Genomic DNA, 21,460 nt, shown 5'->3' with positions numbered 1-21,460 from the left:
TTTTACAAATTAAAACATAAACATCTTGAAAACCTATAACATGTAAATAAGCACCATTTTTAGATATGTATTTATAAATTTAATAATATATAATATGTATAATATAAATAAAAAACAGTAGAACCATACCAATAAGATGGACAATTCAAAACATAACGTTTCATTTTTTCATACATTTCTATCAAATATTCGTAAACATTGACGCACAAATGTGTTGAAAGTTGGAGGGGGGAGCACTATAAGGAACAGCTATGCTCGAGTATTGTCAGTAGGAGGGACAATATAAGTTGATGAAGCAGTACTTTCTGCAAGTAAAATAATGTACTTCACACCAACCGCATTGGATATCATTTTGGATGAAGGAAGAGGAACCACATTAGCTGGCTATTGAAATTTGTTGTATATAATGACTGGCTACTGACAACGGGAGAACCTTGGCTTTCTTTCTGTACGGAAGGTGAGCTACACGCACGTAAGGACAGGGCTATACTTGTAGGTTTGTGTGAAGCTAGACGACGGGGGGAGCTGGGGTTGTGGCCATCATTGTATTGAACGGTGGAGGAGGGTGGTTTTGAGGGAATTGGAAGATGTGTGAGTGACTTGTATTCCTCTTTATCCATGTCACACCCTGTCTGTCCATCCTCTTTATTCATGGCGCCTCCTACTGTTAACAGAGCTTCTCGATGTCCGCCCACTCTCCTGTTTGGCCTGGTGATCGAGTGAGACACTGCCGACAGACGATGTTCCATGGATTGGCGGGAAAACAAGTGGAATCCTGCTGCGTCGTCTGCTGGGAGCACCTTCACGTGGGCCTGATGGTGGAGTGGGGCAGAAGCTTGACCCCAGAGACGGCAAACGGGTTGGGGAGAAACTAGTACCTCCCTTCTTCTCTGATGAAGCGGTCTGCCTGGAAGAGATGAGTACCTTGTGTAGATACTTCTGTTACACGCGCAGAGCTTGGACTACTAACCACGCCTCTGCTTATGTGATTGTTATGACGTCATGTCACGTGATACATAGTTGTTGCGGAAGTAGACACACTCGGGTTGGAGAGTTACCTCCCTTCTCCTCTGATGAAGCGGTCTGCTTGGAAGAGATGACTACCTTGTTGTTGTCTGTGATTGGCGGCAGAGCTGTCGTCTGCACATCTCTAGCTTTTCCCGTGTACGGCCGTCTTCGCTTGTGACCTTCACCCGGAGAAGGTGGCACCCTAGGGATCATTGCTGCCCTAGCCTCCTCGTTTACACGCATGTGTCGATCCGCATCTAAGTTTTGGGTCTTGAATTTGTGGTTTTCTCTCTCAAGGCCAGTAATGGGAGACACCGCCCCAATTTGCTCGCTAGGTGGCGCAAATGTACTAGTGGTTATAAGTCACAACCGGAAGTCAGCTTTCAAAGTGGCTCGTATCGAAGATTCACTCGACCGTTATCAGCTATGCCAAGATACTGCTCTGTTCCGGGTTGTAAAAATAAGATTGGAGGACATAAATACCCTTCAGACCCCGACCTGCAACAAAAGTGGCGCGTGGCGGTAAGAAGAGTTGATGTTCCAACAAAGAATCTGTGGAAGCCAGGGACAGGCGACGTAGTCTGTAGGGCTCACTTCACTGATGATGATTTCGTGGATACACTATTAGGTTCGTAAAAACAGTATTATTTTGTCTGTTGAGAATGATAAATAATTATTTGTGCATGGTTTTCTTACTGTTTTTTTTGTATGTTGGCAAAGAAAAGCGCAAAAGCAGAATATATTAGCCTATAACAAATATCGAATAGCCAATATCCTCATGATACTGGTAACTTGGCCCTGTTTATCAGCTGTTCATTCACAGACCCAAACATTAATGAATAGGCCTAAACATTTGATTGTATATTTATTTATGTATGTTATTATGTAAACAATCTTTCTTTTATTAACTATAACAACGAAGTAAATTTATTCATAGACAAAAATATACATGTCAAAATGTGATTTATTAATATTGAATAGCCAATATCCTCATGCTACTGTTCAACAGCTGTTTGATTCACAGACCCATTTACCTTAGTAAATATGATTAAGTTTCTGCTTGCATAAAGCAATGTAAAGATATTTCTATAATCAGAGCTCCAGATAACTTTTTTTGAGCAAATGAGTTTTTACATTTTTAAATGTGTTATAAGTATAACATTTTTCATAGGGTAACCAATATTATTTCAATCATCCATTCATGACTCTATTCGGATTTTCCCAAAATTAGTGAACATTTATCATTAGATGTATATAACTGTACTTAATATATAGGCTTATCTCTACATTGGGTATTAACTAGTGCTGTTTTCATACATTTGAGTTTTTCCTTAAATGCATGCGTTTTTGTACACAAGATAATCAGTGTGTAATTGGGTTTTTAATATTTTACACAAATGTGCAGCTTATCTGTAGCTCTGTATACATGGTATAGCGTACACACACATTTTGATAATGAATATCATAAAAAACAACCATGAATGTGTCTTCATCTTGTGTATTGTTGATTTATGCCATGTTTGCAAGTGAATTTAGATATTATTATTTTGGTTGATTCCTTGTTAATGTTTGTTCTTGTTGCTTTGTGTTAAATTCCTGTTTTTAAGGAGCCATACAAACGATGACAAGCCTGAAGCTTCCGACAGAAGAATTACTCAACGAGGCCTGGGAAACTCAGTTTTGTACAATTTTCTATTATTGGTAAACTCTATAAGTAAATCACTAGAGGAATTTGAGGTCGTTCGACATGTAACATTACTTCATTGTTGTTATATTTTCACCTGCATTTTCATATAATTAATAAGACTTATAAAAAATTAAAAGCTACTTGCTTATCTTCTTAATTCTTAAGAGGAAAATCACCTCAATATGCATTTGTTTTCATTTCAATCAATTGAAACCTTTCATTTTTCTGTAACTTACGTTAAGTGTATTTAACATAAGGTGAACGAAGTCGTCTCCGGGCAGCTGCGGTTCCCTCCATCTTCCCACATACATCATGCACCAGTACATCAGCACTACCAACTCGACCAAAGAGGGCACATCAACTCCGTGAAGAAGAAGCCAACATAGCTATATTGAATGTGTCGTCGGAGGTGGAAATCGGTATTGGAGAGGATTGTGCTATCACAAGCCCAAGTAGCTTGAATGAGCCTCTTGAAACATGTCAAAGTGACTCTCAGTCTACTCAGTGCAGTTTGTTAGGAAGTTGTTCCATAGAAACCTACATAAATAATCCCAAAGCTGTTTTGTACTTTGCTGGTTTCCAAGATTATGACCATTTCATGTTTTTCTTTCACTCGCTTGGTCCAGCAGTTTTTGAACTGAACTATCAATGTGAACTCTTGCACCCAAAAGACCAACTGTTTTTGACTCTAATGAAATTAAGACAGGCCAAGGATGACATTGAATTAAGTTTCTTGTTTGGCATATCATCATCCACTGTTTCCCAAATTGTAATAACATGGATCAATTTCTTATATTTCCAACTGAAGGAACTACAGATATGGCCATCAAGAGCAACTGTTGATGATCACATGCCAACAGATTTCGGTAAGAAGTTTAAAAACACTAGAGTCATTTTGGATGCAACAGAGATACCAATAAAGAAGCCATCTCATGTTGATGCTCAGAGCATGACATGGTCCAGCTATAAACATCAAAACACATTGAAAACCATGATCGGTTGCACACCCAGGGGGGCAGTCTCATTTATTAGTGAATCTTTTGGGGGGTCTGCAAGTGACAGACAGATCATAGAACAGTCTCCTTTACTTAACCCATCACATGGTATGTTTGAAAAACAGGATAGCATTATGGCTGACAGGGGCATTATGGTTCAAGACTTATTTGCAGCCCAAGATGTTCAAGTAAACACCCCAACTATGTTAAAAGGCAAGTCACAGTTAGAACCAGAAGATGTTGTTAAGGATAGAAGAATTGCTTCTAAAAGAATCCATGTTGAACGTATAATTGGTCTGAGTAAAACTTTCAAAATTCTGAAAAAACATCTCCCACCAAGTAAAGTAGTACTTGGATCGCGGATTGTTTATGTTTGTTTTGCTATTTCAAATTTCAGAAATTCCATTGTAAATGAATTTGCTTGAAGCATCTCTTCTTTGTGATATCTGTGACTGAAATTTGTAGTAGTAGTAGAATTTTATTCAGTAGTGTGAGTGATTGAGAATTGTTTTACACCGCTTTTAGCAATATTCCAGCAATATCATGGCGGAGGACACCAGAAATGAGCTTCACCCATGTTACCCATGTCGGGAATTGAACCCAGGTCTTCGGCGTGACGAGCAAACACTTTAGCCATAAGGCCAACCCACTGCCTTATACAGTGGTAATATTATCGGTATGGTCACATGGCCTATAGTACAGTTTTTCGTAATAATAAGTGGTCATGTGAGAGCTCGTAATTTGAAAACATGTTTCATATACAGAGCAACAGATTTAAGGAGATGTACAGTTCTTGTATTTAGCTTATTGACCATTGAATGAGTGTTGTTAAAGCTATGAAAAGGTAATTTTAATCACAGAGTACCTTGGGCATATGAACCTAATATGATACTCATCTTCAACAAAATCTAAATGACAGTAGACCCGGGAAGATTCCGGGGTAGAATCGGTCTTCAGCAACCCATACTGCCGTAAAAGGCGACTAACGGGATCGGGTGGTCAGGCTCGCTCACTTGGTTGATGCATGTCATCTATCCCAATTGCGTGGATTGATGCTCATGATGTCAATCACTGGATTGTCTGATCCAGACTCGATGATTTACAGACCGCTGTCATATAGCTGGAATATTGCTGATTGCGGCGTAAAACAACAAACAAACAAACTAAATGACAATATGTATATAAAGTATTAAAGTTACCTACATTTTCACATTTATGGAGCTGAACTGAATTCATTAAGGCTTTAAAATGTGACTTGTGGTGTTGAAAATTCAATTTGTAAGGTAAAGTCTTACAATACCTAATATGATGTACATAATCAATACTATTGACAATCACTTGTGTGATATATATAGTCCTACATTGTCTGAAAATTACTTCATTATTTGCACCAACATTTTTCAAAGGTTGAATCATTTCAATTAAACATATGTCATTTTCAGTCAAAGAGACCGTTTTTAACAGCGATGGGCTCACAATATTTCAGTTATTAGAGGCTTATCCCACTGAAAACATTCATACAAGGCTAACCTTACATTTGTACTGGCTTCTGGCTTTCAACTGAGTGTGAAAATCTCCCCACGACCCAAAAAGTGTATGGAGTGTAACTTGTGTAACACACGCATGTCATATTAAAATGTGAATCTCTCATGTGTCAAAGAAATTGCTTCTTTTCATTAGTTATTTATGCATATGGTAAGCTTTGAAATGAAAGATAACGGCGACATGCTGTCATTTTGTTTGGTGGTATTACCATATTTAGTCAAACAATTGATTGACAAACCAAAACCACAATATTTTAACTTTGCCAATGACTTGTAATAGTCTCAAACCACAGCAGATTATTATTTCTAACTCTGTGTACTGTAGTTACCCCTGAGCACAATGTACCGCTCCACAATGTACGATGCTCTTACAATGTGTATGTACATTGTGGTAACAGGTTGTAAACCTGTTCAGTGAAATCTGGAGGGAACCCAAGATCTTTCTCTTGAATGTCTGAATAAACATGTGTGTATATATGAAACATTAGTTGAGTACTGTGTATATTCTTCAAATGGAATCTTCATGAATCTTCAACCTACACTAAACTGTCTTAATGGTAGCTAAATCATATTGGACATGTGTATGATTTACAATTCAAATTGCTTATTCATTGCAAATATAGATCAAGGCACAGAATATGCATGATGTATGCACAATATAATAATTTGTATTAATAGAACATTTGATGTTGACATGAGCATGTGAAACAAATTGATATTTGGAAAATATGTGAACTTATTTGGATATTATTTTTTTTAAGTGATACAGAGTTTACTACACCCAAGCATAAAATGATACTTTAGTTATAAAGACTGATGAACAGTCACCATTTGTCACAATAAGTTTCCAAAATGTTGATTTGACGCTTGAGACCAATTACCGAATAAGAGAAAAGACCATCATCAACAAAAAGTCAAAGGAATATTTCTATTAGATCTGGATATAACTGTATGACATTTTTAGATTTTGAGTTAATTTCAGGAATAAGACAACCTGATTGTGCTTAATACACAAACACAAACTCCCAATGGGAATCAAACATACGGTTATTACCATTGGTACATACCGGTACACAAGCTTGGACTCATAAATGCCTTAATGATGTATCAAAGGGAAAAAACATGATTTACAATGTAGAAGCAATGTATGGTCTTAGATGTTTGGTATAGAACAGTTCAAGTTTTGGAATTAATGAGTACTGACAGAAATCTTTATCAACACTGACCTTTTCTACAAACATGTCACAGAATGTGTAAACAACAAAATAGCAAAATTGACGCTTTGCTAAGTACATCTGTCCCTGTACCTGACAGTAGTAGTGACTACTGGGATTTAAACAAATCTGATTGTTTACATTGTAATGAAGATATGGAAAATGTTTACCAGGTTTAATGTGATCATTTCTTCCAGCATATGGACATTTCACCTCCACCAAGATATCAGCATCAATAATGGCATCTGGCGTAGCACCCAGATAGGGTTCAGAACAGGAAACAAATAGACCTGCCTTTTTTGTTTTGATATTGTACATGGATTCAAATTTTGAAAGTGCTCTTTTTTCATACTGCTTTCCATGAATTACAGGCTTACATGATAAAAATTTTGTGGACACAATTGATTTACATAACTTCTCCTTATTTCTTCGGTTGGTCATTTTGGTCACTTCACCAAACCTTGAGGCTGTGAGGCGCCACTTTCTTTCTGTGTGCCACACTGGGCTCCGGGACTGGTCTTGCGTTGCTGCCTCAATATCTTTCGCAGATTCCTCAGTTACCTGTAAAGAAAAACAAAAGTCAAGACATAAAAGAGATGTCCAAAACAATATTTTTTCACATAGTTTGTTTTACATGACAGTAATCTGAAAAATGCCTAATATACAAGTCTATATTTCTTTTACAAGGGAACTAATCTGCTTGATCATGATTAGGCATTTTCAAACTTAGTTAATTGCAATTTTACAAATTACTCACAACCCCAAATATTCAGATGTTGCTGTTTCCTCACAAGCTATGATTTTAACTGTGTATTACAAAGATCAAATCTGAAAGACTTTAGGTTTTAAAGATTTTTTACATGTATTATACAACAGAATTTCCAGTGTTGTGTACCTTCAGTGCCATGTCAACCATGTACTCTGTAAATGGCTGTTTAAGGTAGTGATGGTCCTCAGCAGCTGTCTGGACATCAGCTTTTGGGTGAACATATCTAAGGGCGATATTATGAGATGACTTTGCGCAGTAGTTTGTCATCATGTTGCGCACATGATCATTGTAGCCACTCATGTGTCTGTATTTTTGTGGCCTTGGATCGTCCAGCATATGCTGTGACCATTTTCTTTTTGACGGCAGTTCTGCAGCTGTTACGGGTGATCCTGAATACAATATTTTGATACTACATTGCCATAATAATCCTGTTCAAAACAACACTTATACAAATATTTAAAAACTTTTTCCACTCCAATATCCAACACATAATATTTAGTCATATACAGTTTCTCTTTTATATACAAAATCATAATGTGTCTAAGGCATTTAGAAGTGATGCACATAAGGAAGAGAATATATGGATGTCAACTTCTATATAATGAGGAAACACCCTTAACCTCATAATATAGAAGTTGACATCCATACATTCTCTTCCTCATCATAACATTGTAGTTGAGGCCTGGGTATGATATTTCCTTGGCTGTAATATGACCTACCTTTGTACGATTTTTTGGGCTTGTGGAACAACTGCAAGTTTTCGGTACAGCTCTTTCCAACTTGCACACTGCCAGTTGAGATGAAATGCTCCAACATCAACAGCACCGCAGCGATGTGCTTACAGGTTGAATGTGGTCCTTTCCCTGCAGGACACTCGCAGTGGGAGTTGACTGGCTCCCCGGTCTTCTCTACCTTCAGCTTGTAATTGTATGTGACCTAGGATAGAGTGAGTGGGTATGTATGGTTATGCACCACTTTTAGCAATATTCCAGCTCTTTCACAGCTAGAGACACCAGAAATGGGCTTCACACATTGAACCCTTTTAGGGAATTGAACCTGGCCTTCAGCAAGATGAGTAAACACTTGGACCACTAGGCTACCCACATTAACCCAAGCATAGAAGTCATGCATATAATGTGATGTATGTGCAATTTAATTTCCCATTAATAAATTCACTTTCAATCAGTTTTATGTCAAGAATGTATTTCGGATTAGCTTCATCTTTGAGTACAAATTTCATTATAATTTAAAAAGGTTTTATTTTTTATTTTTATTTTATGGTGTGTAAATATTTTACCTTGTTTTTCATAGATGCACTGACGATGCCACTTAAGTATACATCAGTAGATGCACGTATGTTAACACTGCATGCCAGCACCCTGTCCCCCTCAAACATCAGATAACCTTTCTCTATGGCCTTGATATCATGTGCAGCTTGGTTGTCTCCTGCCATACGGTAGATGAAGTAACCCTCAATGGTTTCTTTGGAAATGGGAGGCAGCAGTTGACGATGGGAAGGCATCAGCTGTTGAAATCCTGACACTGGCCATGATGTATCATCTGGACGTGGGATGGAGACAGATGGCCCAACAAAATCATCATTTCTGTCATAAGATTCAAGTCTGAAATGAAAATTAAATACATTTTAACTTGTGCAACTACTATTTCAGATTTGCATAATATTATAGGAAAATAATTCATATCATTATCACTATGACTAATATATCTCATAAATGACATGCATCATGAATAAGCAATGAAACCTGTATGATTAAACTGTGTTTGATAATCTCATGCCAATATTGCCAGAAGACAAATTATTACACATTTCCTGTTTTATAAAATACCTGGATAAATATATGGTAATTGTTAATGTGACATAGAGTCGCCAAGTTTCAATAATCATTTCATGGACAGAGAAATGTCAGTAAGCACTGCACTGTACACCTATCATAAGTCATTCAGAATTTTGGTGCCCATATCCTGACGAAAAGGAAGAGTAAAATATAACACTATAATTTGAAAAAAACTCTATATTTTGTGAATACAACAGGTTTCAAAGTTGTATAAACCTTCTGTGTTTTACTGCTTATTGCAAGCATTATGGGAAAATCCTCCGCCCGAAACCCCCATCCTAAAGTAATATGTCTGTCCAATGCATTGACGCTCAGTACTTTTAATTATTTTTGAAAAAAATGCTGGCGGATAAGGGCGGAAGTCGTACCGAATTTTGTTGAGAACTACGTGTCAAAACACTGCTGATCATATTCATAAAAAGCCCCGCTAAACTACAAAAGCAATCGGGTGTTCGAAAACAGGTGACGTCTCAGGAGTGCGGTGAATGTTAACAGACGACGCAATGGAGACTGCGCCTTTTATCGAGGACTTACATAATCTGAGACCGGGAGCCACAGTTATTACTTTGGTTATGGGTAACTATACAGTAGGTCATGGTTTAATAGAAGGCAACAACTGAAATATATCGATAGTTGATTTTGTCAGTCACAGTAGGCCTGACAGTGACAGAGATGGCACTTATTTGACAGGCAAGAAAAGGGCCTAGTAGAAATTGCGGTGCATATCGCAGATTATGAATGTAAGCATACTTGATAACTAAAAAAATGGGTTACATACCTCTCGATCAGTTCAAGTTTCCTTCCAGCTGTCGAAGCTTTTCGTTGAAAGAGCGCACATTTGAGTTTTGGCACGGACCATAGCAGGTATTGGCTGGCCATGTTCACATAAACTTGGCTACGGCTCTACTTGAAATTCGCGCTAAATGATTCGCAGCGCATTCTAATGGCGGAACCGTCACAGAGTATGACCACTAGTACACGCACGCCCCTGGCGGATTAGTACGGCGGTACTCCCCATTGTATCCTGCATCCGCTTCATCTGTCTCTGGTAGGTTTGCAGTGTCTGGACTTGAGCCTTGAGGTCGTTGATCTCAGCCTGGTCCATGGTCCAGCTGAGTTTGTAGTTGTTGTATTCGACCCGGCAGTGATTCAGATCCTTCTCAATCTTAGCGTTCTTCTCTCTCTCCAGACGGAGTTCCTTCATCGTGGCCTCCAGCTGCTGGCTGTAGTCCTCGTTGAGGCTCATGAGATGCTCCACAAAGCTGCAACACGGAGAAGAACGTCCGGATATAGTATGGAAATATGGATTTTCTGTTGCTTTTCCTTAAAATAAATAATCAAATTGTGTTCAAGTCTTTTAACAGAAAGTGTTTGTTTTTTACGTGTGACAGTAATCTATTTCGTCATAAAGATATTCTAGCAATCAGCGGCTATTGACTTGCAATAGGGGCGCTGGTATTTCACAAGTAGAGTAAGGACACTTTACCCTATTATAGAAATAACACTTAGGCTAGAATATAAGAAATTAATAGTTTCTCGTCTAACCAAACAAATTCTAAACTAGCAATAGTTCTGCTGACGGATTCTTACATTTTACCATTTCCGTTCATTCAAACTCGTTTGCATATTAAAAAATGCTATTGAACCCGTGGATACGAATCTTATAAGAAACTGAATATTTAGGCGCATAGCCGTTCTGTCACCTTACATGACATTACTTACCACTTGTGCCGCAATACACTGATGAACTCAAATTCTTCTTACATCAATTCCAGGTCTGTACTTTGTAAATGTCCACTGTAATATACTTCTGCTACACGCGCCGAGCTAGGACTACTAACCACGCCTCTGCTAGTGTGATTGTTATGACGTCATGTCACGTGATACATCGTTGTTGAGGAAGTAGAATAAAACGCGCGTCCAGATCGTATTTCCCGCGCGCATAACTATAGGCGCGCTCACCGGGAAGTAAACTTCATTTGCAGCTAGCTTGACAGGGTCGACAGAGACTGGGCGCTGGCGAACTGGTTGTCGTATCAAGATTGATTGAAGTCACTTAAAATCCAATATGTCTGTCTGCAGTACATGAGACGATTAGCTTGTTCAACTTGTTCTCAAAGAGTTGACTTCAGCATCTCAGTCTACAAGCAGTCTGCATGGTTTGTACAAAATATTGTGATGACTGTTTGCGCTGGTCTAGGGGAGATAACTCTTCTGGGACAGATGGAACCTAATTTGTCTTCAGTTTGATATCAAGGTAAGAAAATCTATTCATCTCAATTACTGTAACTCCAAATGAAGCAAGTCTAGATTTTCCAGAGGTTCTGAATCTCCCATCTCACTGGGTCTTTGTTTCAATTTAAATAGACTTGATTGTTTGTTTCTATGAGATTTATATGTTTTCGGAGACCAAGGGGTAGTCTGTCCCTCAGCAGTGGAATGCTAAACGGTTCAGCTGTCCTTGTATTGAATGGGACTGTAAATATCTCTCTGCTTATGTATTTATCTAATACGCCTCGCAGGGATTGGGGAAGAATATGTCCCAAGTTCCCCACGCATGTCGTATATGTCGACTATTGAGGATCGGCTCTTAACAATGTGTGACCTGGGGCTGGTGGTGTGGCATCGTGCACCGAAGGCGTGGATCGTTGCTCATGACATCAACCCCTGGTTTGATTACTTAGATATAGCCAAATATAATTTAACGTGAATACTTGAATAGTCGACCTGCGTCTATTTTTCAATTGCGGAAAACACTTTCAATGAAGATGGGACGTGTAATTTGAATAAGATATGCGTGGTTAGCATTTTGTATGGTAACGGCTTTCGTTTCAATATCACTTTATTGGGTACTTAAAGGATATCTGTGTCACGTTAGATATGTTGCCCGGCGTCTATTCAAGGCAGGCGTTTATTCATTTCGCTAGTGTGTCAGACTCGGCGTCTGTTTAAGGATTTACGGCGTGTCCTTCTGAAATAAGCACATTAGGAAACTTCACAGACATATTGAATTTGTATTCTGAACTGAACTGGGAAAATATACAGCTTTTTGTTAAATATATATGCATTACTGACCGTGACAAGTGTTGCCAGATCCGTCCTTGTCTTTGTGTCATCCTCGATTATACTGTGTATAATATCTCCTTTCTGTTACGATAAATACCCTGGACCCAATGCTTTAAGCTCAGTGTCGACCTAGTCAAATTGCACTCATTGGCGAGAGTATTTCTGTGCAACGTTAAATGGAGATGGTGACGTCACTTCCGAAACGAGGTATCTTTGGCGAATGGGCCTTGGATAGTACTTTTGGTCAATTATATATTTTTTTGCTTCAATTTAATATCAAGCTTTTGCCCGAAGTATATATTATACGGTATTCGTGTGATCAAAATATGTAGCGGAATAGTCACGTAAAAATCAGGGTTCACAAACAGCCAATTAAATGCCTAGAATGACTGAAAATCAGAAACGTGTACAGAGATAGGTTTTACACCTGGGTAATAAAATAGAATATTACACTGGATAATCGAGGATGGTGTTGTGCGCCAACGTTATCTCCGGTCACGTTATTTACCACTGGCGGTTTAAATTGAAACACGACTGTTTAGACTAGAGTGCATGTGTTAGCATATTGTTTTACACCGCTTGCATCTATGTTCCAGCAATATCACGGCGGGGGGACACCAGAAAATGGAATCGAACCCGACTCTTCGGCATGACAAGCGAACTCTTTAACCACTAGGCTACCCCATCGCCCCAGTTCAACCCAGAGATTTTACAAATGATGTCACAAACAAAGCATTTGAGAGAAAAGAATTTCTCGGACTATGCAGTAGACTCTATTCTATGGAGACAATAGTATAGACGTCTTTGTGCATAATGACGAACGAAATTAGAATTAGCCTTAAACAGTTTTATTTAACAAAATATATATTTTAGAAAATATAACATAAACATCTTGAAAAGCTATAACGTGTAAATAAGCACCATTTTTAAATATGTATTTATAAATTTAGTAATATATAACATGTTTAATATAAAAAAACCCAATGGTACCATATCAATAAGATGGACAATTCAAAACATAACTTTGAATTTTTTCATACATTTCTATCAAATATTCTTAAACATTGACGCACATGTGTCGAAAGTTGGAGGGTCCAGCACTCACTATAAGGGTTATATGGAACGGTTCTGCCCGAGTGTTGTCAGTAGGAGGGACAATATAAGTAGATGAAGCAGTCCTTTCTGCAAGTAAAATAATGTATTTCACACCAACCGCAATGGATATCATTTTGGATAAGCTTACTTCTTTGATCTTGGATGAAGGAAGAGGAACCATTTTAACTGGCTATTGAAATTTGTTGTAGACAATGACTGGCTACTGACAACGGGAGAGAACATTGGCTTTCTTCCTGTGCGGAAGGTGAGCTACACGTACGGTAGGACAGGGCTATACTTGAAGGTTTGTGTGAAGCTAGACGACGGAGCGAGCTGGCGTTGTGGTCATCAGGGTATTGGAGGGTGGTTTTGAGGGAATTGGAAAATGTGGGAGTGACTTGTATTCCTCTTTATCCATGTCCCACCCTCTCTGTCCATCCTCTTTATTCACGGCGCCTCCTACTGTTAACAGAGCTTCTTGACGTCCGCCCACTCTCCTGTTTGGCCTTGTGATCGAGCGGGACACTGCCGACAGACGATGTTCCATGGATTGGCGGGAAAACAAGTGGAATCCTGCTGCGTCGTCTGCTGGGAGCACCTTCGCGTGGGCCTGATGGAGGAGTGGGGCAGAAGCTTGACCCCAGAGACGGCAAACGGGTAGGAGTGTTACCTCCGTCCTTCTCTGATGAAGCGGTCTGCTTAGAAGAGATGACTATCTTGTTGTTGTCTGTGATTGGCGACAGAGCTGTCGTCTGCACATCTCTAGCTTTACCCGTGTACGGCCGTCTTCGCTTGTGACCTTCACCCGGAGAAGGTGGCACCCAAGGGGTCATTGCTGCCTTAGTCTCCTCGTTTAAACGCATGTGTCCATCCGCATCTAAATTTTGGGTCTTGAATTTGTGGTTTTCTCTCTCAAGGCGAGTAATTGCATCCTGCATCCGCTTCATCTGTCTCTGGTAGGTTTGCAGTATCTGGACTTGAGCCTTGAGGTCGTTGATCTCAGCCTGGTCCATGGTCCAGCTGAGTTTGTAGTTGTTGTATTCGACCCGGAAGTGTCTCAGATCCTTCTCAATCTCAGCCGTCCTCTCTCTCTCCAGACGGAGTTCCTTCATCGTGGCTTCCAGCTGCTGTCAGTAGTCCTCGTTGAGGCTCATGAGATGCTCCACAAAGCTGCAACACGGAGAAGGAACGTCCGGATATAGTATGGAAATAGATGGATTTTCAGTGTGTTTAATTCTTCACATAAATCATCAAAATGTGTTCATGACTTTAAACAAAGAGTGTTTGGTTTGACGTGTGACAACCCAGCTTTCTTCTACGTTGATTGTTTGGCTCTTTGGATTTTCCTCACTATTCATTGAATTGTTGACACCAGACTGAACCTTGCTTTTCTCTGTGTCATCTATGGCTTGACTACCCGTGTCAGCATCTGAAGGGTTTACAATGGTACACATTCGTAAAAGGTCAAATCATATGTTTCCTTATCTTTCTCGATAATCCTGTATTTAATCAGCCAGTATAGTGTTAAACCAATTGTCAAATTTTAATGTCTCTCACAGTTTCTCACGTTAGACTTGGATGTGTCTGACAATGTACCATGGAGGCACTCACCGTTGTCTGGGGTAGGGGACGTGGGTGGCGACTCCGGGATAGGGGACAGGACCTGTGTCCCTGCCCTCATGGCTAGCCTGTGTAGATACCGACCCATCTGGGGAACATAAAATTATATAAACACACCTACTACTAGGCTTCTTGTGTAGTACCTGTTTTTATTTTGTTTTGTTGGTTTATTGAAAAAAAAAGAATTACAGCAAAAATCCCGAAGGATCCCGAAAGTTTTGTGGGTCAGGGAAAATAAAGAATAATACAACACAAGTAATTTTGTAACAAGGGTTACTCTCCTTGTTCTTATAAGTTTTTCGAAGAAAAGGTATTTTTCAAATCCATATTTCATTTAACTTTGTGTAGAATTTCGAACATTGAAAACGGTTTCAAAGCGACCTTCCTTTAATGGATGATGTTACGATGATAAGATATACCTGGAAATATACAGTAATCTATTACGTCGTAAAGCCATTCTAGCAATCAGCGGCTATTGACTTGCAATAGGGACGCTAGTATTTCACAAGTAGAGTAAGGACACTTTACCCTATTATAGAAATAACACTTAGGCTTGAATATAAGAAATTAATAGTTTCTCGTCTAACCATACAAATACTAAACAAGCAATGGCTCTGCTGACGGATTCTTACATTTTACCATTTCCGTTCATTCAAACTCGTTTGCATATTAAAATATACTATTGAACCTATGGATATGAATTTTATAAGAAACAGAATATTTAGGCGCATAGCCGTTCTGTCACCTTACATGACATTACTTACCACTGTGGCGACAGTACACTGATGAACTCAAATTCTTCTTATAACAATTCCAGGTCTGTACTTTGTAAATATCAACTGTAATACTTCTGTTTGGACTACTAACCACGCCTCTGCTAGTGTGATTGTTATGACGTCATATCACGTGACACATCGTTGTTGAGGAAGTAGAATACACCGCGCGTCCAGATCGTATTTCCCGCGCGCATAACTATAAACTTCATTTACAGCTAGCTTGACAGGGTCAACAGAGACTGGGCGCTGGCGAACTGGTAGTCGTATCAAGATTGATTGAAGTCACTTAAAATCCAATATGTCTGTCTGCAGTCAATGAGACGATCAGCATGTTCAGCTTGTTCTCAAAGAGTTGACTTCAGCATCTCAGTCTACAAGCAGTCTGCATGGTTTGTACAAAATATTGTGATGACGGTTTGCGCTGGTCAAGGGGAGATAACTCTTCTGGGACAGATGAAAGCTAATTTGTCTTCAGTTTGATTTCAAGGTAAGAAAATCTATTCATCCCAATGTACTGTAACTCCAAATGAAGCAAGCCTAGATTTTCCACAGGCTCTGAATCTCCTATCTCACTGGGTCTTTTTTCAATGTAAATGAATGGAGTTAATTGTTTGTTTCTATGAGATTTATACATTTTCGGAGACTAAGGGGTAGTCTGTCCCTCAGCAGTGGAATGCTAAACAGTTCAGCTGTCCTATTTTGAATGTGACTGTAAATATCTCTCTGTTTATGTATTTATCTAATACGCCTCGCAGGGATTGGGGTAGAAAATGTCCCCATTACCCCACGCATGTCGTATATGTCGACTATTGAGGATCGGCTCTTTACAATGTGTGACCTGGGGCTGGTGGTGTGGCATCGCGCACAGAAGGCGTTGATCGCTGCTCACGACATCAACCACTGGTTTGATTACTTAGATATAGCCAAAAATAATTTACCGTAAATCCTTGAATAGTCGACCAACGTCTAATTTTTAATTGCGGAAAACACTTTCCATGAAGATGGGACGTGTAATTTGAATACCATGCGTGTGGTTAGCATTTTGTATGGTAACGGCTTTCGTTTCAATATCACTTTATTGGGTACTTAAAGGATATCTGTGTCACGTTAGATATGTTGCCCTGGCGTCTATTCAATGCAGGCGTTTATTCATTTCGCGAGTGTGTCAGACTGTTTAAGGATTTACGGTGTGTCCTCCTGAAATAGACCCGTGAAGATTCCGGGGTAGAATAGGTCTTCAGCAACCCGTACTTGTCGTAAAAGGCGACTGTGCTTGTCGTAAAAGGCGACTAACGGGATCGGGTGGTCAGGCTCGCTGACTTGGTTGATACATGTCATCGATCCCAATTGCGTGGATCGATGCTCATGATATTAATCACTGGATTGTCTGGTCCAGACTCGATTATTTACAGACCGCCGTCAAATAGCTGGAATATTGCTGAGTGCGGCGTTAAACAACAAACCAACCAACCAACCTCCTGAAAGAAGCACATTAGGAAACTTCACAGACATTTTGAATTTGTATTCTGAACTGAACTGGGTAAAATAAACAGCTTTTGATTAACAATATATGCATTACTGACCGTGACAAATGGCATAATGTTAAAGTGTTGCCAGAACCTTTAACCACTAGGCTACCCCACCACCCCAGTTCAACCCAAAGATTTTGCATCTGAGAGAAGACAATTTATCGGACTGTGCAGTAGACTCTTTTCTATACAGACAATAGTTTCGAGGTCTTTGTGCATAATGACAAACGAAATTAGAATTCTTTGGTTCAGCCTCAAACAGTTTTATTCAACACAATATAAATTTTACAAAATAAAACATAAACATCTTGAAAACCTATAACGTGTAAATAAGCACCATTTTTAAATATGTATTTATAAATTCAATAATATATAATATGTATAATATTAATAAAACCAGTGGTACCATATCAATAAGATTGACAATTCAAAACATAACTTTGAATTTTTTTCATACATTTCTATCAAATATTCGTAAACATTGACGCACAAATGTGTTGAAGGTTGGAGGGTGGAGCACTATAAGGGTTATATGGAACGGTTATGCTCGAGTATTGTCGGTACCAGGGACAATATAAGTAGATGAAGCAGTCCTTTCTGTAAGTAAAATAATGTACTTCACACCAACCGCAATGGATATCATTTTGGATAAGCTTACTTCTTTGATCTTGGATGAAGGAAGAGGAACCATTTTAACTGGCTATTGAAATTTGTTGTAGACAATGACTGGCTACTGACAACGGGAGAGAACATTGGCTTTCTTCCTGTGCGGAAGGTGAGCTACACGTACGGTAGGACAGGGCTATACTTGAAGGTTTGTGTGAAGCTAGACGACGGAGCGAGCTGGCGTTGTGGTCATCAGGGTATTGGAGGGTGGTTTTGAGGGAATTGGAAAATGTGGGAGTGACTTGTATTCCTCTTTATCCATGTCCCACCCTCTCTGTCCATCCTCTTTATTCATGGCGCCTCCTACTGTTAACAGAGCTTCTTGACGTCCGTCCACACTCCTGTTTGGCCTGGTGATCGAGTTGGACACTGCCGACAGACGATGTTCCATGGATTAGCGGGAAAACAAGTGGAATCCTGCTGCGTCGTCTGCTGGGAGCACGTGGGCCTGATGGTGGGGTTGGGCAGAAGCTCCCGAGGGACGGCAAACGGGTTGGAGAGTCACCTCCCTTCTTCTCTGATGAAGCGGTCTTCTTAGAAGAGATGACTATCTTGTTGTTGTCTGTGATTGGCGGCAGAGCTGTGGTCTGCACATCTCTAGTTTTATCCGTGTCCGACCGTCTTCGCTTGTGACCTTCACCCGGAGAAGGTGGCACCCAAGGGGTCATTGCTGCCTTAGTCTCCTCGTTTACACGCATGTGTCCATCAGCATCTAAGTTTTGGGTCTTGAATTTGTGGTTTTCTCTCTCAAGGCGAGTAATTGCATCCTGCATCCGCTTCATCTGTCTCTGGTAGGTTTGCAGTGTCTGGACTTGAGCCTTGAGGTCGTTGATCTCAGCCTGGTCCATGGTCCAGCTGAGTTTGTAGTTGTTGTATTCGACCCGGCAGTGTTTCAGATCCTTCTCAATCTGAGCGTTCTTCTATTTCTCCAGACGGAGTTCCTTCATTGTGGCCTCCAGCTGCTGGCTGTAGTCCTCGTTGAGGCTCATGAGATGCTGCACAAAGCTGCAACACGGAGAAGGAACGTCCGGATATAGTATGGAAATAGATGGATTTTCTGTTGTTTTCCCTTAACATAAATAATCAAAATGTGTTCAAGTCTTTAAACAGAAAGTGTTTTGTTTGACGTGTGACAACCCACCTTTCTTCTACGTTGATTGTTTGGCTCTTTGGACTTTCCCTACTATTCAGTGAATTGTTGACTCCAGACTGAACCCTACTTTTCTCTGTGTCATCTATGGCTTGACTACCCGTGTCAGCATCTGAAGGGTTCACAGTGGTACATTCGTAAAAAGTTTGTTATATGGCACTGTAATTGATTGTTAAACAATTCTGTAATTGTATTAGATAACCTAAGATTGTTTCTGTTTAGTTTCAGTTGCAGTTCATAGCATTGTGATTTGACAATGGTTAGTTGTCAGGAATGTATTACTACCTTATGTAAGCAGTTGTGTGGAAGTTAGTATATTTAGATGCTTTTGGGGTCACGTGTAATCTGGAAACTTCTAGAACAGCTGGAATAATCTGGCACTGTATAGAACCTTCTAGAAGGTATTTAACCCACATAAGGGTCCAAATGCGTGTATCTGTCATCTCACATTACATCAAGACCAGCGGTTGAGTAAAGATCGTGTTTTCACCCTGGATATCCACCCTAGGCCTATTTTGGAAGCTTGACCTCTGTTGCTTATCAGCAAATATTATTATCGCTGCACTGAAAAAATAGTTTAAGTTTACTCACACTCAGACACTGACGTGTTAGTAGACTTTACGAATCAGTTAATATTCTTTTAATGGGTGGCCTATCGTTATTAACTAAAAAAAGGTTAAGTTAAAATCAGAAATACTTTCATTGACGGCTTCCTGTATGAGAGAAATACTATCAGACATACAACAACACATTACCATACCTCTTGATTTGTAGTCCGTCACGCTACCACATGTGCTGCGGAGACTGTTGACGCCACAAGTTTCCATTTTTCACGTCACCATTAGCTTGGTTTATTTGTACATTTTTATGTTAATATTTAACCAAGTCTTACCAAGTTCTGGTGGTATATGTGTTATGCAAGTGCCTGTGAATCTGATTTCCACATCTAATTTCAATATATATATATTATACATCCCATCCATATTTGACTTATAGTCTGATGATATACACTTTATTAAACATGTTTAAAGATGTTTAAATTCAAAACATGTTTAAAGGTGTTTGAACGCTAAACACGATAGCTCTTTTCATGTGTTTAGACCCTAAAGGTGTTTAGATAGGACACACTAAATGTGCACACCGTTTAGGATTGAAACACATTCCTAAATATGTCTTGTGTGTGTTTAGATTCTTAACACATTTTTACAGTGTGGTTAAGTAATGAATTATACTAATTTAATAAGTGATATTCACTAATCATCTTGTGCAGTTCACCAGGCAGGATAGTAAATTCGGTGTTAACTAAACTTCTGACCGCTGTTACTTATTAAGTTAGGAGAAGACACTTGGCTTTTTTCTCAGTGTGTCTGCTATTACCACTGCTGTATTTCATGCTGTCATTGTAATTGCACTGCCACTTTATTGTGTACTGCCATTGCAATAACTTTGCAGCATTTTGTATTGATTTGTAAACCTAGTTAATTCTATAATACAATTTTTAATTTTGTAAGATTTCATTTTCTTTGTTGTTTGTCGGTTTCACACTGAATTATGTAACGAAATGAGATTTCTGGTTTTAACTTATTGTTTGAATTTGGAAGTCGACACGTAACAGGTTATGGAGAAGAATCCAATGCTTCCTTTTCCTTCTCGACAATCCTGTGTTTAGTCTGCCATGTAAGACTTGGATGTGTCTGACTGTGTACCATGTCACTCACCGCTGTCTGGGGTAGGGGACGTGGGTGGCGACTCCGGGATAGGGGACAGGACCTGTGTCCCTGCCCTCATGGCTAACCTGTGTAGATACCGGCCCATCTGGGGAACATAAACATTATATAAATACACCGGATACTAGGTTTCTTGTGAATTATGTGTTATTGTTTTAAAAAAACTGTCACAATAATTCCCAAGTGATCCCACAAGTAGTCGGTGAGGGAAAATATAGAAAAGGTTACTCTCCTTGGTTTAAATCTTCTCCAAGTTGTAATTGATTTTACATTTGTGTAGAATTTGGGTCGTGGACAAGAAATCTTTTTAAAGACCTTTTTTAAATAGATGATATTACTTAATAAAGGCATTTTAGAAATCATTGGCAACTGTGTACGGTGTGTGACAATGGGGTATGTATTATTTCACACTATACCTTATAACAGAAAAAAAAACTTCGGCTAGACTGACATTACCATGTATGATACGGAAATAACAGTTTCTCGTCTAGAACTCACAAGTACTTTAATGAAGCCGGTAAACTAGAAATAGCCCTGCTGACGGCTTCTTACAGATACTGTCCTCATTTTGCCAATTTTAAATAAAATCCATTTGCATAATATAAATTTATAACAAAACGATTCTATAGGCGTCTAACCTTTGTGTCACCTTACATGACATTACTTACCACTGTGGCCGCAATACACTGATGAACTCAAATTCTTCTTATAACAATTCCAGGTCTGTACTTTGTAAATATCAACTGTAATACTTCTGC

At 39.2% G+C, this 21,460-nt stretch overlaps 2 protein-coding genes and 2 long non-coding RNA genes across 6 annotated transcripts; 3 read left to right on the top strand and 1 right to left on the bottom strand.

The window, feature by feature from the left end:
* The first annotated feature begins 1,312 nt into the window (after positions 1 to 1,312).
* On the top strand, positions 1,313 to 4,241 carry LOC124112433. 3 transcript variants are annotated; one of them, XM_048386603.1, is made up of 2 exons: positions 1,313 to 1,636; positions 2,953 to 4,241. In XM_048386603.1, the coding sequence occupies exons 1-2, from the start codon at positions 1,435 to 1,437 to the stop codon at positions 4,113 to 4,115; spliced, it is 1,365 nt and encodes a 454-aa protein (XP_048242560.1). In that variant the 5' UTR covers positions 1,313 to 1,434; the 3' UTR covers positions 4,116 to 4,241. The 3 variants fall into 3 exon arrangements, 1 of the variants encoding a protein (XP_048242560.1); XR_007218783.1 differs by lacking the exon at positions 1,313 to 1,636 and adding an exon at positions 2,451 to 2,685 and having other exon boundaries at positions 2,953 to 3,074; XR_007218784.1 differs by lacking the exon at positions 1,313 to 1,636 and adding an exon at positions 2,451 to 2,709 and having other exon boundaries at positions 2,953 to 3,042.
* A 1,318-nt stretch (positions 4,242 to 5,559) lies between these two features.
* LOC124112432 lies at positions 5,560 to 10,089 on the bottom strand. Its single transcript, XM_046472531.2, has 5 exons — positions 9,852 to 10,089; positions 8,515 to 8,839; positions 7,937 to 8,153; positions 7,344 to 7,606; positions 5,560 to 7,009 (listed from the first exon to the last, which is right to left on the bottom strand). The coding sequence occupies exons 1-5, from the start codon at positions 9,950 to 9,952 to the stop codon at positions 6,362 to 6,364; spliced, it is 1,554 nt and encodes a 517-aa protein (XP_046328487.2). The 5' UTR covers positions 9,953 to 10,089; the 3' UTR covers positions 5,560 to 6,361.
* On the top strand, positions 10,090 to 10,420 carry LOC125374888. Its single transcript, XR_007218786.1, has 2 exons — positions 10,090 to 10,121; positions 10,263 to 10,420. It is a non-coding gene; the product is annotated as an uncharacterized LOC125374888 (long non-coding RNA).
* A 4,645-nt stretch (positions 10,421 to 15,065) lies between these two features.
* LOC124148527 lies at positions 15,066 to 20,487 on the top strand. Its single transcript, XR_007218785.1, has 2 exons — positions 15,066 to 16,117; positions 18,142 to 20,487. It is a non-coding gene; the product is annotated as an uncharacterized LOC124148527 (long non-coding RNA).
* The last annotated feature ends 973 nt before the right edge of the window (positions 20,488 to 21,460 follow it).

The sequence above is a fragment of the Haliotis rufescens genome, unplaced genomic scaffold, assembly GCF_023055435.1.
Source record: "Haliotis rufescens isolate VD_foot unplaced genomic scaffold, xgHalRufe1.0.p SCAF_6, whole genome shotgun sequence".
In the NCBI taxonomy this organism is placed as follows: domain Eukaryota; kingdom Metazoa; phylum Mollusca; class Gastropoda; order Lepetellida; family Haliotidae; genus Haliotis; species Haliotis rufescens.
Note: the sequence above shows the minus strand (reverse complement) of the source record. Positions and strands in the feature narration are given on the sequence as shown.